Genomic DNA, 15,162 nt, shown 5'->3' on the forward strand with positions numbered 1-15,162 from the left:
GATATATTGGCTGATCACTTCAGCTCTTTCAGTGTTTTTACAACTGAAAATGAAATAAAATAGTCAGCATATATGCGGAATTCAGAAATATACACATTCCCTGGATGACCATTGCTGTATAATGAAAACGGAAGTATTTTAATTACGTAACGCCGGGTAACAAACCTTAAGGGCAGGTGGCATGTTCTGAACTCGTGTGTTTGCCATAGTTATGATGGTTTGCACATACTGCAGCCATACATTTCATGTAAGAGCTTTAAAGTTGGGCTCAAATCTCCTTCCCGGCCGTACATGGGAAGGTCTGGCAGCAACCTGTGGATGGTCGTGGGTTTTCCTTGAGATCTGCCCGGTTTCCTCCCACCATAATGCTGGCCTTCATCATATAAGTGAAATATAATGTACGTCCACGTATGGTAGAGCCAGCGTCTGCTGATACTTGAACTCAGAGTGGTCACATTAGTAACAGGTATCTGGGGCATTGCCCTGCATTAGCACGCTAACCAGTATGCCATTAAGGCCAAGAAAAACATAATAAGTGTTACCAGTATGCCATGGTAAATCTGAATCCTCGCCAGTGAAAATGTTTAGTGTGCAGAATGGGGTTCTGGCATAGCTCAGTTCCAGATTTGTTACAGCAGGCCTTTCATACTTAATCCTTGTGTGCTTATCTGGATCAACTGGATCAGTCTCGGTAAGCACAACTGTCAAGACAACTTCAACACAGTATTAAATGGTTTAGAATGTAAAACAGAATGTGCTTGGTTTCCTCTACCTGTTATAGGCTGGACTTCCAACACACAAGTGAAATATTCTTCAGCATTCCATAAACTAGTCAAACTAGGATTTTGGCAGGTTGCTAGCATTTGCCAGTGTTCGTGAATGTAATTAACTGGTTCATTTTCTTAAATGCATGAGATTCATGCAGAGTACCCTTCAATGGTAGTACTGCCCTGTGGAAAAGGTTTTTGGAAGGTCATTTTTGTTCAAGGATATAAAAATACATAAAATCAATATACAGTACTGTCTCACATACAAGGGTATGGGTACATACGCTTTGGAAAGTATTGTATTTCACGTAGCACTTTTCAAGTGACACATTTCACTTTATTTTGATTGATTTAGTTTAAATTACTTATGTTGTTACGGCTCAAAAGGGTTTGCCCAGGGTAAAATTTTTCTCTGAAAATATTCATTGCAAATTTGAAGGTTTTCACAGCTCTTATCTACCCATAGTCCATAGTCTGCTGTCTTCAACACGTACTACATGAAAAGGAGAGAATGTCCGCCAGTGCAAATTTTTGTGTCCCATATACAAGGATCAGGGTACATATTTCTTTAAAAGTATTTTTCAGTGACAGGTTCCGCTTGATTCTCATTAATTCATCCACCTTACAGGGTCACTTAATATATTTTTGTTAAGATGGATAAATTTCATGTCAGGAAAAATTGGTATCACTTTGTGACAATTGCGTTTCTGAAAGTAAGGTTATTACATAAACCTTAAGTGAAATACAGTGCATGTACAATGACAATTTTTTAACACTACTTGGTGTCCTCACTTCAACATTATGGTGCTGACCACACTGCAATGGCAGTAGGTTAAATATATGAAGCCATGTGTCATCTCCATGGCAGTTCAGTGAGACAGCACCATAAGTATATTTGCAATGGGATTAGTCTATTAGAAGAAGACACTATTGACAAAATATTAATATATACTAGTAAAGCAAACAGAAACAAATAAGTCTTTTTTGTAACTGCATGTCACAGCATCACAACAATATCAAAAAAACTTTATTTCTTGTTTTGTTTGTCATGTGCATACATTATATTGTTTAAATATCACAGATAAGTAACAACAGTTTCTAAATTCCCTGATAAGGAAAAGAGCAGACAAGCTTATAAAGTAAACCCATTAAATAACTTCAGGTGTGATAATTACTGGAGAAAAACAAAGGTAAATAGGATTCAAAAAAAAGGAAAGAAAGACATTGGTAACTCTTCAGGAAGAAGGAAAAGTTTCAAATAGTTATTTACATTGCTAAGCTTGCTGATAACAAACATTTTCATGCAATCACTTTGAACATTTATTTTCCCAAAGACGTAACCTCTGGTGTTACCTAACAGACAGAAAAGATTCCCACAGAAAATAAAATTATAACAAAAAAAAATGTGTGAAAGTTCCTATAAATTCCACGAAAATGAGTCCAGCTCACTAATGTAGCTATGAATTTGAATCTCTGTGAAAATTTGGTTAAAAACAGTTAAGGGGCACCGGGGCCCACTTGGGAAACAGTTTCAGTTGGACAACTGTGATAGATGCTAAAAGTGAAATTTATGTGCACATAGTGAGTGTGTTGCTTGCACAACATTTAAAAATCGTCTATCTCAAAGAGGTATGAACGGATCTATGTTAGAAATCATGTGAAAAGTAAAAGGTTACCAGCACCACATTCTTTACTATTGCCCCCCAAAAACACTCTACTGAGTTGGAGTGCTCTTTATACTCTCTCATCCATCGTAATACAACAAAGCAAAAACTGGTGCATAAAAAACATTTGTTATACATTTTTGGGTGAATAAATCATGTCCCCCCGTCCCCCAGAGAGTGCTTAGAGTACTGGGGCACTTATAACACTTCTTGTAAAATGACACTGAAATGCCATTAAAAATGAAATACACATAAGACAAGTTTAAAATAAAGAAAGACATCAAAAACAATCTTACTAACAGGGTCAAAAGTAGTACTATTATAAAGCCAAGTTTTCCCCTAATTACATTATCAAGTGAAATATGTTTTAGTTTCCATGCTCTCTTCAACTCGCACACTCGCATCTATTTACAAGGCCTAAGAATGACAACTAAGGAATTAGGAACTGATTCCTCTGGTCATAATTAATGTACCAGTATAAATCAAATTGATAAATGCTTCACAAATATGGAAATACTGTTCAGTTTCTGGTCTCTAAAACTACCAAAACATAAGGTTTGAACCATGAAAACTAATGTTAACAAGGTGGAAAAAATCGTACTTCTGAGTATAATTACATTACAAATCTTTGCTTGAATATTGGGCCTAATGAATATTTATCCCTGTACAAATATCCTGCGTTGTTGCTTTCAAGAAATTCATTCTAGGGTGTTATAAAGAGAATAACATGAAATTCTCAAGATACTTACACATGTATGTAGGTGTACCTGAATGTACATCAACATTTTAAAACAAACAAAACAAATAATATACTTTCTAATCACAGGTATCAGATTTGGGGTACACATATAACATGATTAATGTCCAATCTCCTCTTTCACACAAAATTTACTTTCTAAAATAAAAATCTGCTTACACTATGCCCAAACAATCTATAAAAGTTATATATATGTAATCTCTCATTTAAAGCACTCAAAACCATTGTGTAAATACTAGTATGTGAAAAACAGCCACTCACCCCCATTTTCCATTTCAGTTTTTGTATTGGTGCAGATATTGCATGCACAATATGTAATTGTCAAAATGTGACCCTGCCATAAATTTCAATTAATTCTCAAACTAGCGATTTTTTAATAATTTGCAATTTAATAAGACATAAATATTGTACTGTATTCCATGATTTTCTCACCCACAAGGTAATTGTATAAAAGAAATATTTCACACATGCACTGGCCAAATTATAACAAGAAAATCCATGTTTTAACTAGTACATCATGCGTGCACAAAGCATCTACCAATAGGGGAGATTTGAGTTCGAAAAATAGTCCTCCTGTATCATGTAACTTGTCAAAAATGTTAGGCAACAATTGTTTATATTAATTTACTGATCATCTGTCTTGCCTTTTTTGGGACAGACCACTGACACCGCTTCGCTGAAGTTCACAAAGGCTCAAATCCTCAATTTTCTCCACTGTCCATTTATTCCAAATAACTTTTTCCAAAACCTTTTTCAGGCGACCATGTTATAGTAAATGTAATAAAAAATGATAGCCTAACATTTCTAAATCATGATGGCACGTATGACAATTTGAAAAAAGTGAAAAAAGACAACTACAACATTTTTCTTATCGTGTACTTTGCAAAAACAAAATTTTGTATGTTGTTTGTCTTCATTCAACAAGTGATAAAGTCACTCTTGTCCGGTTGTTCAAGAACCCCACGATTGTACATATCTGAAAGCTGCATGTCATCCTTTCATGATTTTACTTCAGTTACTGTAATTTCGAAACATTTTGCCTGGAACAATTAGAGAGTTCCAGCCCATTGGCAATAACTCACTCAGCCAATGGATGCTCCCATAAATTTTCATTAATTGTATTGTGCTTATCTCTTACAATACATGTTTTCTGACATATTGTAAATATGTTCTTTATTTTTCTTTTTTTATTTTTTCATTCAAGCATATGTATTACTTTTAGTAACTTTTCCTTGAGGGAAACAAATCCCTGGCTTAAAAAAAAATAAATTACATGAGAACACATATTAAAATCACATCTCAATCGACAGATATGTAGAGATTTTTACAAAAAGTATGCAATAATACATGTAGAATCCACAAAGCTCTTACAAGTTGTTTTTGGCTCTGTATGCTATCTCTCTTATCTCTCTGAGAACAAGTTCATCAAGATATCATCAATTACATGCCAAAGAGATGAACATTTAGTTCAGGAAACGTCGACAGAGGTCATTTCTATGTCGTTGCTAAGAGCACTACGATTGCTGCGAGCACTACCACGAATGCTATCAGGTCCAATCAGACCCAGAGTACTGCCTGTCAAACTCTGCTCATCGTAGTCAAAGGTCACCTTGGGAACATCAGCTAAATCTGGTTTAACGCCATCTGAAAGTGCAACGTTTAAATCATGATACAATATTCAGAAACGATGTTATTTTAAAGCATAAGTGAATTGGGTGCAAACACAAAAAGGTGACATAAATGCCTGAACTGAGAGGAAGAGTAGTACATGTAATTAATTAATTTGGTTAAAGTTTAACACACTGATCAAACGAATTTCAATGATAGTCAGGAATGGCATAGAGAAACAAGTACTTGCAGGTACTGAGAAATGGCCTGACTTACAGATGCAGCTGAAGCTGTTGAATTAGCTGTGCCTTTACTGGTCAAGGGATATGGACTCTTTAGTCCCTGATCCAATACGTGATTAACTTATATCAGTGTTTCAAGCCCTATTTAAGATTTTTCCCTCACTTACTTTTTCGTGATTAATGTTTATGGGTGAAATACACCAGAGGGTCTGGAGTAAGGTACCATGCTTTACCTGATCTTAAAAGCCCTAAAACAGCAGCTGAAACAATGAGAGCTGGATTCAAACACACCACTCACTGTAAGGTTAAGAGCTTGGTAGTCGCAGTGATCCAATGCTTTAACCATCTTTAGTCAGCAAGCCACCACCCCTCATCCCCTCCCTTAGAAACATGCTGAGTAAGGTCACTAACCTCCAACTATGACATACATATATCAATAGGTTGTCATTGAAACATGGTATTTCTAGATCATGTAAGCAGGTTCTTTCTTTCCAGTGATACTAAATATTGGTACTCACCATGGGAGCTCAAGTCGGGAAAATCTTCAGCATCTTCTACATCTTCACACTGCTTCTTTGCGAAGTTTATAAACACCTGAGACAAAGAATAAAATTGTAACCTTAGTATTTAAATACCTGCACAGAACATGATATCACACAATTATAAAACAAACATTTTTCACTGCTATATAATTAATGCTGTACTCTGAAATTCCCTAAATTTGAAACAGGCATTCAGCTTAGTATCGAAAACTGGGCTATGCACAGTGACAAGCACTGTAAGTAAGATACCTTGCACAAACTCCTTAAAACTGTAAAGTGTGACTTAAAAATATGTCATTCCCCTAAAGCTCCAGTGATGTCCCTTTTCTCAATACATTTAAGTTAATGAGCTTTCATGTTGGGAGTACACATTTAAAACATGTGAGGCCTTTTTCTTTTATTAATTCCACCTTCATGTACAATGTACCATGCACTCTTCCTGAGCAAATCAAAAACAGGGACTGTTCATTTTTTTTTTAGATTACACCTTTCTATATTTAATAAATTCATATTTAATGACATGGAAGATACAAATAGGCCTACACAAAAATTTACTTTTTTGTTTGATTGGTGTTTTATGCTGTATTCAAAAATATTTCACATATACCACAGAGGCCAGCATTACAGATAGAAGAAACTGAGGAAACCACCACCTGAAGGTTGCTGGCAGAGCTTCCCACATATGACTTGAGAGGACGCGAGCCTTAGCTGGACTGCACTGGGAGAGAGGATCCTGAGACATCGTGCTGCACTGTCACTGTAAACATTAGGTTCACAAAGACACACGACAACTATAAAAGGGAAAATCTAAACAGCACATATTGAAGAATGGTGTGCTGCAATTACCTGGTCCAATGTGGTCTGTGACACAGAATAATCCTCTATGTTGAGTTCCTTCCTGGCCTCTTCCATGCAGCTGAAAACACTGGATAGGGAAGTCTCTGAGATGCCCAGCTGGTATTGTAACATGTTATGGTGTTTCTCCTTCAGCACTGCACCTGGGAAGGATGTCTGGATAAACCGACGGACAGGCTGCATGTCAGGGTTCTGACCCGCCACACGCAGGATTATTGTATAGCCGTTTCCAAACCTGTGCAATAAACAAGAATTCAGGGAATACTAGAAGTGAATAAGTGTGATAATGGATTTCAATCTTTATTAATAACTGGTATCTTCGCTCAGTGATGCTGGGAGGTTTAATCAGAGGATACAGGAAATGGTTTGTCATTATTTGCTAAAAATGCAGCTTAGGATGTTTCCTAGCACACAAAAGAACATATAAAAGTCCACAAAACCTTCCTGTTTGCCAAGGTTGTACGGTAATAGAGTATTTGTACATAAAACTCATATAAAGGTGAAAAACCTAGATTTTCACAAAAGAAAAAAAAAATATGATATTTCAGATTGTGTAGTTTCAACAGTTTACATAAAATTCATGGTAAGTAGAAGCCATTAATGAATTACCTGTTTTTAAGATGCTGCACACTTCCTATACACTTGAATTCACCGTTAACCATAATGGCAAGTCGGCTACACAAAGCTTCACATTCTTCCATACTGAAAGCAGATTTATGGAATGGCTGCTTTATTACCACAAAACTGAGTGATGACCCATTGCATTAATTACTTGACATGTATTTACTGGTTTCAACTTCCAATGTGGTAAATAACTGCATATTTAATGATTCTCAATTAACTCTGACATTTCACACTGATCAATTAATTTATTCATCGATTTTATTTGATTAAGTTAAAGGCCAGGTATATGACAAACAGCCTGACCACAAGATGTAAAACAGCAAGCGTCAGACTTGAGCATACAACCTCATCAGGTCACTTTAATTTATGTTGGATTTGTTAAAACTATTAGTATAATTATGATATCAATGTAATACAGAGAAAGGTCATAAAACACAATACCAGCACTCATGAAAGAAAACAACAGGATATATTTTCCATTATTGTTCAGAAGTGGTATCCTAAATTAATATGTAGAATTCTTCAACTGCACAATGGTAACATGGACTCACCTGTGTGATGTGAGAACAACAGATCGTCCTTCTTTCGTTATACTGGCTATACAATTCCAAAGGAACCTACGAGCTTTTGGATCCATCCCTGTGGTTGGTTCATCCTGGAAAAAGTATGGAACAAGGTATAAGTTGTAAACTGAAGGCCAATCGATTTTACGTTGACTGATTTGATTTGTGTTTAATGATATGCTCAAGAATTTTTCACTGATGGCTGCCAGGTTTGTGGATGGAGGAAAGTAAACCTGGCTTCAGCTGCCCGAAGTAAACCACCAAGCTTTGCCAGGTGTGTGACAACCTTGACTTAACGCCACAGCAGGGGCCTCCGTGGCTCATTTGGATAGTGCGCTAGCGCAGCGTAGTCATCCAGAAGCCTCTCACCAATGCGGTCTTTGTGAGTTCAAGACCAGCTTATGATGGCTTCCTCTCCGGCCTACGTGGGAAGGTCTGCCAGCAACCTGCGGATGGTCGTGGGTTTCCCCCGGGCTCCACCATAATGCTGGCCACCGTCGCATAAGTTAAATATTCTTGAGTACGGCGTAAAACAACAATCAAGAAAAAAAAAAAAAAAAAAGCCACAGCTGAAACAGTTGTCCTCATTGGTCTATGGCCAGTCACTGTTAGAAGCTTATGGCCAAATTTACATTCATGAGAGGGAAGAAGAGTGCTGGAATTTTCCTTTAAGGTTTTTTGGCTTTGCCTTGAAAATTGAATAAATGGCTTCATGAGCATAGGACACACTTCAGCGGGTTTTCTTTTTTATTTTTTGGTTTCATTAACATTCCATTGAAGGATAGTCATTCCAATTCTCTCACACTTCTCAGTCTGAATGAATGAATTATTGATTATGGCTTAAGGCCACATAGCAATTTTGCAGCACTCTGAATGTGTGTTTGCAGACAAAACCAGACATAACCAACGAGAGAATTGACAAGTTATATCTCACCAGGAATACTACAGCAGGGTTACCAATGAGGGCTATCGATGTGGACAACTTCCTCTTATTTCCACCTGAGTAACTCCCTGCAAGCTTGTCTGAGTACTGAAGCAGACCGAGCTTCTTCAGCCCCCAATTCGCTACCTGATGACGAACAGACAAAATGTAATCTTAATACATATTACAGCAACATTTTTCCAATTTACGACTTTGCATTTGGAACACGACTTGATTCCCACACGTGCTTACCCCTAGTGAATGTACTGTATACAAACCACTCATGTTCACGTGTGCAAATCAAATTTTATATGTACAAAATCGTGACAACAATGCGGAAGATGTATTTTTAACCCTTCTTGAAAATCACTTTAAATAAAAACATCAACGCCAAAAAAAGTTTTTAAGTACGGTAACCTTTTGCTTGTGTCACTAAAACAGAGATGTCAGGAATTTCCAAAACAGGGGCTGACAGAGGAGAGGTTTGGTGGTATTTGTTTGGGTTATTAAAGGGAAAACTCTGCATATTCTATTTCACGTTAATGAGGTTATTAAGGATTTAGTATGTTTAGCTGGTGTATAATCGTTGATGTGTTCTGTATATATTCTGTGATCAGGCTTTTTTTGACGGTTTGCTAATTGCGCTGTAAAAAAAAATTGCAAATTTGAACAAATGTCACATATATGGATACCTCGCAGTCATTGAGGTCATTGAGTTTGACAGCTGTTCTAGGCGGGTGACCATAACTGATCATGTGATGATGTGGATTTCCAGTTGTAACACTGTAATTCTCAAAATTATTGGGTACTTGTTCAAGAATTCTCACTTTAATTGACTTCGTGCTTTTACATCTGCTTTCTTCGTGCATCTCACAACCAGGCATTTAATCCCCAGCCACTTTGCCGGGAAAAGCATGCTCAACGACAAGGGTGGACATAAAAAGACAGACTAAATGGTCACCATTCCGAAAACCTTTGCACGCTACATTTAACCTACATTAGTTTGCAATGCAAATACTGAAATAATGGATCTCATACTGTTATGTATGACTATTTAACGTTTTCATGTACTGTTAGTCCGCGGACCTTTGTGAAAGCATAACAGGCCCTGTTATATGTGTACAGCGCGGACCTGATCGAAAGCACCTTGTTCAATGCTTTGTTTATTTCACTGGCTGTTCATTGGCTGTTAGTTCTGTGTTTAAAGACAGTTGAATCCACCTGGAGCGTATATAAGCCGTGTTTTCTGTGCAGAGAGGAGGTATTTTTGCTGCATCCACTGGGAGCCAGGAGAGTGTGCGACGCTCTCGTATTGAGTCCATTATTTTGATATGAGCTGGTGATGCCAGTTTCATTTGGGAGGACAGATTTTTATGCCGGCACCGTTTGTGTACCACAGTAGTACTGATGTCTGGTTTATGTGAATTTCTGAGGAAGTCACGTTTATTGGTGTTCGGATCTTTATTATGATTCTACAGTGTTTACTGTGTAATTTGTTTAACACGCTGACCTCACCTGACCGACAAGGTCGTCAAGGACTCTAAACTGAAGTTTTCAGTTTTGCAAAGGACGTTCGTTCTGCCACAAGGTGACATTACTCTACGTCTCTGAACGGCTCGTTTGTGAGCTTCTGCGGGAGCTGTGACTGTTCTAAAGTGGATTATACCTCCATGCCTGTATTTACCCTGTGTTGTGCTCTGCGGGTGTGACGTCATTCAAAGGCTTGACTGTTCCAGTTCTGTGTAACCTGTGTACTGTGTTCGCGTTCGCTAACCTAGCGAAGTACCTGTCTGGGACAATTTGTGACTTGTGTGAAGTGTGTGTTTATCCCATGGTCTTTACGTTGGATCTCCTGGAATACGTTCCTTGGGATGCAAAGGTGAACTGGAAACTTTTAAAGACCGGAAATACTGATGTGTATGTTTTTTATGTTGTTGTTGTTGAACTGTCTGTAAAACTGTACGTCTCATTTTATATATATAAAGGATTGTTTACAATGTAATATTGAGTCACTGAGTCTGTTTTCTGTTGCTATTTTCAATACCGTAACAATACTAAAAACGAACTTGTATGTAAATAAAAAACGAAATCGGACTTTGGATTTTATTTTCTTCCGTGTATGGTGTCTAAGAGTATTTTATACATCTCTGACGTAAGATCTTATTTTCTAAATGTTTGGCGTACAAAATACACCAAAATCATACAAGCAGGAAGATCTGTATTCCTAAATTTTTAAACCCTTGGTTCCCCTTTTTTCTTTAAATTTGTATTTATCATTTTTTTGATGTGTAATTTGAAAATACTTAATCTGACTTTGATTTATGACTTACATATACATGTGTATGTCTACTATTTCTCTTTACAGGTCTACTGAATCACACTTGCTTAAGAGGCCATGCTTTATAGGTACCTTACACCATAGTCAAAACTATATCAACTTTTTGTACTAAAACACTCAGGTGTACTAAATGGAATATGTAAACCAAATTGCCTAAAGTTCTCAAAAGGTAATGCCTTACCTGTTTGACCTGTTCTTTAGGAACACCCCTGAGGCGAGCATAAAACTCCAAGTGTTCTCTGCCAGTCAGCAGAGGATCGAGAGCATCAAACTGGGGGCAATACCCCATGTCCTGACGAACCATCACCATATCCGTGAGAATGCTAATGACGACAAAAATGAAATAAGATGAAAAATGTGTTAACTCATTTAAGTGTTCATAATAAAGAGACCTGAATTAATTTATGATTTATTTAATCTAAATAGCTGAAATTGTGAAAAGAAACTTAAGATGTTTATAGGATGTTGTACATGCATTAATTGTTTTTCTTAAGTCATCAACAAAAATGGCAGGTGTATCATTACAATTTCACATCACATTCACAGTGCACTTTACCTGTTCTCCCCAAGGTGTGCTGTCCCACTAGTCACTGCCACATCACCTGTCAGCATCTTAAAGGTGGTAGTTTTGCCAGCACCATTGATTCCCAGCAGCCCAAAACACTGGCCTTTTGGGACTCCAAAAGTTAGTCCCTTCACAGCTTTGATCTTCCTGTTTTTGAGATGAAGCTTGTAAACCTTGGAGAGGTTTTCCACTCTCACAATGTCATTTGTTGCCTCTCCTGACATTATCCTCCTCCTCTCTCTAGCAACATCAATGTCCTCATCCCCATGTTCATGGTGCTCCGACTGAATGTGTCTGTAAAATACAAAATGTAGACGAAAAATTTCACACAGCGCACTAACACATTCTAAATATGAAATTACTGTCACTATTGCTGCCATTCTGACATATAAGCTAGTATCTAGATTATTTTATGTGAACATATACACATTTTCACACATATACAACATGTGCCTAAATACCTGTTCAAGCCTTAATTTGCACATAGGTTTGATGCAAACTTGAAGTCCTCTATTGCACTTACAACCTTAAAGTCACATAACACTTGCATATCCATGGAAGACATTTCCTCTGGCAAACTGGTCGAGCATCCCCTTCAGAAGCGGAAGATCCAGGGTCAATCCTGGGTCGAGTCAAACCTAAGACACCTAAAAGAGGAAGTTGTAACTTCCTCGCCTGGGGTTCAGCATGAAGGGGATAGTGCAACAGTGCAACAACTGGTTGACTTGTATCAGTATAATGGCTTGGGCGGGCTTACTTGCCTTTGGTAAGGCGTCTCAGTGAAGCAGCACTAGATAAAAGAGTATTCCTTTGTCGTCATATGACTGAAAAATTGATAAGTATAATGTTAAACCCCAAGCACTCACTCACTCACTCACTGTGGCAAACTTATTGTACAAACACAAGAATACAAAAGGTTTTTAACTTGAAACATTCCTGCTTACCTTGGTTTGATAAAGAAGCGATATTCCAGTAAGAGATTGAAGATAAAGAAGACAGCTCCAAGTATAAGCATACACAAGAGGTTTCGTCCTACTTCTCCCCACTCGAACGGACTCTTAGAAAAGTCCTCACCTGTGTGCAGTAACCAAAGTAATTATTTATTTATTCACTTGTTGTTTAATGACATACTCATGAACTATTCAAGAATATGATGGTGGTCAGTTTTGTGACTAGACAAAATTGCCCTGTCCGAGTTAACCACCAACCTTTGGTAAGTTACTGACAAACTTTCAGATGTGTGATGTACAGGTAAGCACAGTATATTAGTGACAGACAAGTGGTCGTGTCCGTATGTTACACCCTACACATGGCACCACAAACATCATTTAATGCTAATTGTTAACAAGGCCCCATAAACAGTGGAGACAGGAGAACCTACATACGCTATGTCCAATTATTGATAATTGAACTCGTACCTGATGCATCCCAACAAATCAAAGGCAAGCATCTTACCCACTTCGCTACGGAACACTGGAAGTATTAGTTTAAACACTATCAGCTTTAACTCTGTTTTGATGAACAAAGATATGTGTGGACATCGTTCCACACACTCCATCGTTGTACATGTACTTATGACAAGACAATGTTCCCAAGAAGCACAGAGTGCTCACCATATTTCAAGGACACTTCCTTGATAACCTGGTTTTTGGCCATGTCGGTCAGCCCGCGTCCCAGGCAGTAGTGAGGCAGCAAGAGAAACACCTGCTTCAGGATCAAATTAACCCGCTTCAGCTCCTGTTATCAAATAGAAAACCAGGAATGAACTCATGCGTAAATCCTTGTCTATGTACTATCACCAGAAATTAAGGAAACTGGCTTCCTACAAAATATGCATCATTCTAAATATGACAGTAGGTTCAATGACTAATTTTTACAAGTGGTGGTACAGAGAATACAGAACAGTAATTTAAAAAGATTAGATTGATCATGTAAACTGTGTTATTGGTTGGGTGTGTGTTATTACAAAAATAATGATATCTGCGAGTAATTTTATCTGAACGCAAATACTGCCAGGTTAGGCCGATAGGCAAGTACATGCAGCCATATCTTGTCATAATGCATGCTCATTTTCCTTAGAGGTGTCAATGAGTTGTTACAATATAATTCAAAAACTGTGTCATCAAAACTGACTGTTCATGGTCTCTAACTACCATTATGACACTTGCTATAACCTTGAATAGAACCTTACAGCATCATCATCCTGAAGTGCCTCCAATATAAAGGTAGCCATGGTGGAGACTGTGCCCAGGAAGACATTAGCACAAGACAGAATGACAAAAGCATAACTGGGTGTAGAGAACAGCCTGGAGAAGGGGTACATCATAGGAGTGATTGACCAACTACAATAAAAGGCACAAGGAATTAATTGTTTATTTGATTTCGGTTTTTACTCCATAGCCAAGAATATCTCAGTTTAATGATGACATATAGCAAATGGTACTTGAATATTGGAAGCAAAGTTTTCAGTGCTCTTCTCATTTTTAATTTCACTAATTACTTTATCATTAAAGAGATTATGCCTCCTGACTGTGTCAAGGACCTTTTAAAACTGATTTTAACAAAATCCCTTTTTCATATTTGTATACAGGTGTAAGTATATAATGATCAAAAAAGCAAAAAGTCATTGTTTTACTGGTGGTTTCTAATCTCAACTTTTCCTAAATTTTTGACCTTACCCATAAAGTAAGAGCAGAGCCAACAAGCATGGGAAGTTGGTAGGTGATACGTATGACTGTTCATTAAAGGCCAAGAAGATGAAGACACAAAGTGTAGCTGGCACCAGATAATTTACCTGGAAGAATACGTAATCATAATACATTTCCTTACATGTCAGTCATCAGTAATAGTATTTCATTCAGATTACATGTACTCTATCCCATTCATACACAACAGGCTTTAATAAAGTCTGTTACTTAACATGGAAAATAATGAAGTGTGTAGCCTGAAGCACATTACTACTATTATAGTAACAATAACAAAAATAACCAATAATACCTCATGGATACCTGTCCATGGACCATTTGGTCAGTATCCAGCCAAATCATATCTTGTTTTGGGGGAATGGCCAATCCATGTAATCCAAGCATCATGTAGTTTCACAAAAAATTGCAAAAAATTTCCTTGTTTTCTGTGTTTGATTTGGAGTCAAATGACAACTTTTATTCAGACAAAGAAGAGGGCTTCAAAGGGAGATAACAGCCAGAGGCAAGCTTCATACAATAAGGTGAATTAATTGTGTCATTCAGTCAATATAGCAAAATATTTTATGGAGCAGCCAGATGGTATTAATATAGACACTCTAAAATCAGGTATAATATTGCAAAATTATTGGTCTTGCAAGACTGAAGTACAACTACAGGGTGAGATAAGTCCAAAATGTAACACAGAAACACATAATATTGCACACTATTAAGAATCTGTCTATGTCTCACCATATCCCAGGCAAAGTTGGCCACCCAATAGATGGTGGGGTTCACGCCACTCACAAACTGAAGATGCTTAGAATTGGACACCCTCTCTTGTATCAGGAATAGCACAAAACTGGCTGGGATGAAACTCATGGCAAATATCACACAGATTGCAACAACCAAGTCCTTCCCACTGTTCTCCCTGGGAAAAAAGAGGCATAGATCAGTAAAGTAGACCTCGGGTACATCTAAGTAGGTCACGTCAGAATTCTTTTCCCTGTACACAAGTTACAGATTCAGTATTA

At 37.4% G+C, this 15,162-nt stretch overlaps 1 protein-coding gene across 1 annotated transcript in view; it reads right to left on the reverse strand.

Moving 5' to 3' along the window:
* Positions 1–1,745: 1,745 nt before the first annotated feature.
* The window catches only part of LOC135471871 (phospholipid-transporting ATPase ABCA1-like), a 48,451-nt gene continuing 35,034 nt past the window's right edge, over positions 1,746–15,162 (reverse strand). Inside the window, exons 37-49 of the mRNA XM_064751281.1 lie at positions 14,882–15,059; positions 14,126–14,241; positions 13,639–13,789; positions 13,061–13,184; positions 12,392–12,521; positions 11,439–11,741; positions 11,064–11,205; positions 8,557–8,691; positions 7,611–7,714; positions 7,045–7,137; positions 6,427–6,670; positions 5,557–5,632; positions 1,746–4,832 (exon numbers count right to left, since the gene is read on the reverse strand). Of these exons, the coding sequence (XP_064607351.1) occupies positions 4,657–4,832; positions 5,557–5,632; positions 6,427–6,670; positions 7,045–7,137; positions 7,611–7,714; positions 8,557–8,691; positions 11,064–11,205; positions 11,439–11,741; positions 12,392–12,521; positions 13,061–13,184; positions 13,639–13,789; positions 14,126–14,241; positions 14,882–15,059 (1,972 nt within the window). The 3' untranslated portion in view covers positions 1,746–4,656. The remainder of the gene's footprint in view (positions 4,833–5,556; positions 5,633–6,426; positions 6,671–7,044; positions 7,138–7,610; positions 7,715–8,556; positions 8,692–11,063; positions 11,206–11,438; positions 11,742–12,391; positions 12,522–13,060; positions 13,185–13,638; positions 13,790–14,125; positions 14,242–14,881; positions 15,060–15,162) is intronic.

The sequence above is a fragment of the Liolophura sinensis genome, chromosome 7, assembly GCF_032854445.1.
Source record: "Liolophura sinensis isolate JHLJ2023 chromosome 7, CUHK_Ljap_v2, whole genome shotgun sequence".
NCBI classification, from domain to species: Eukaryota; Metazoa; Mollusca; class Polyplacophora; order Chitonida; family Chitonidae; genus Liolophura; species Liolophura sinensis.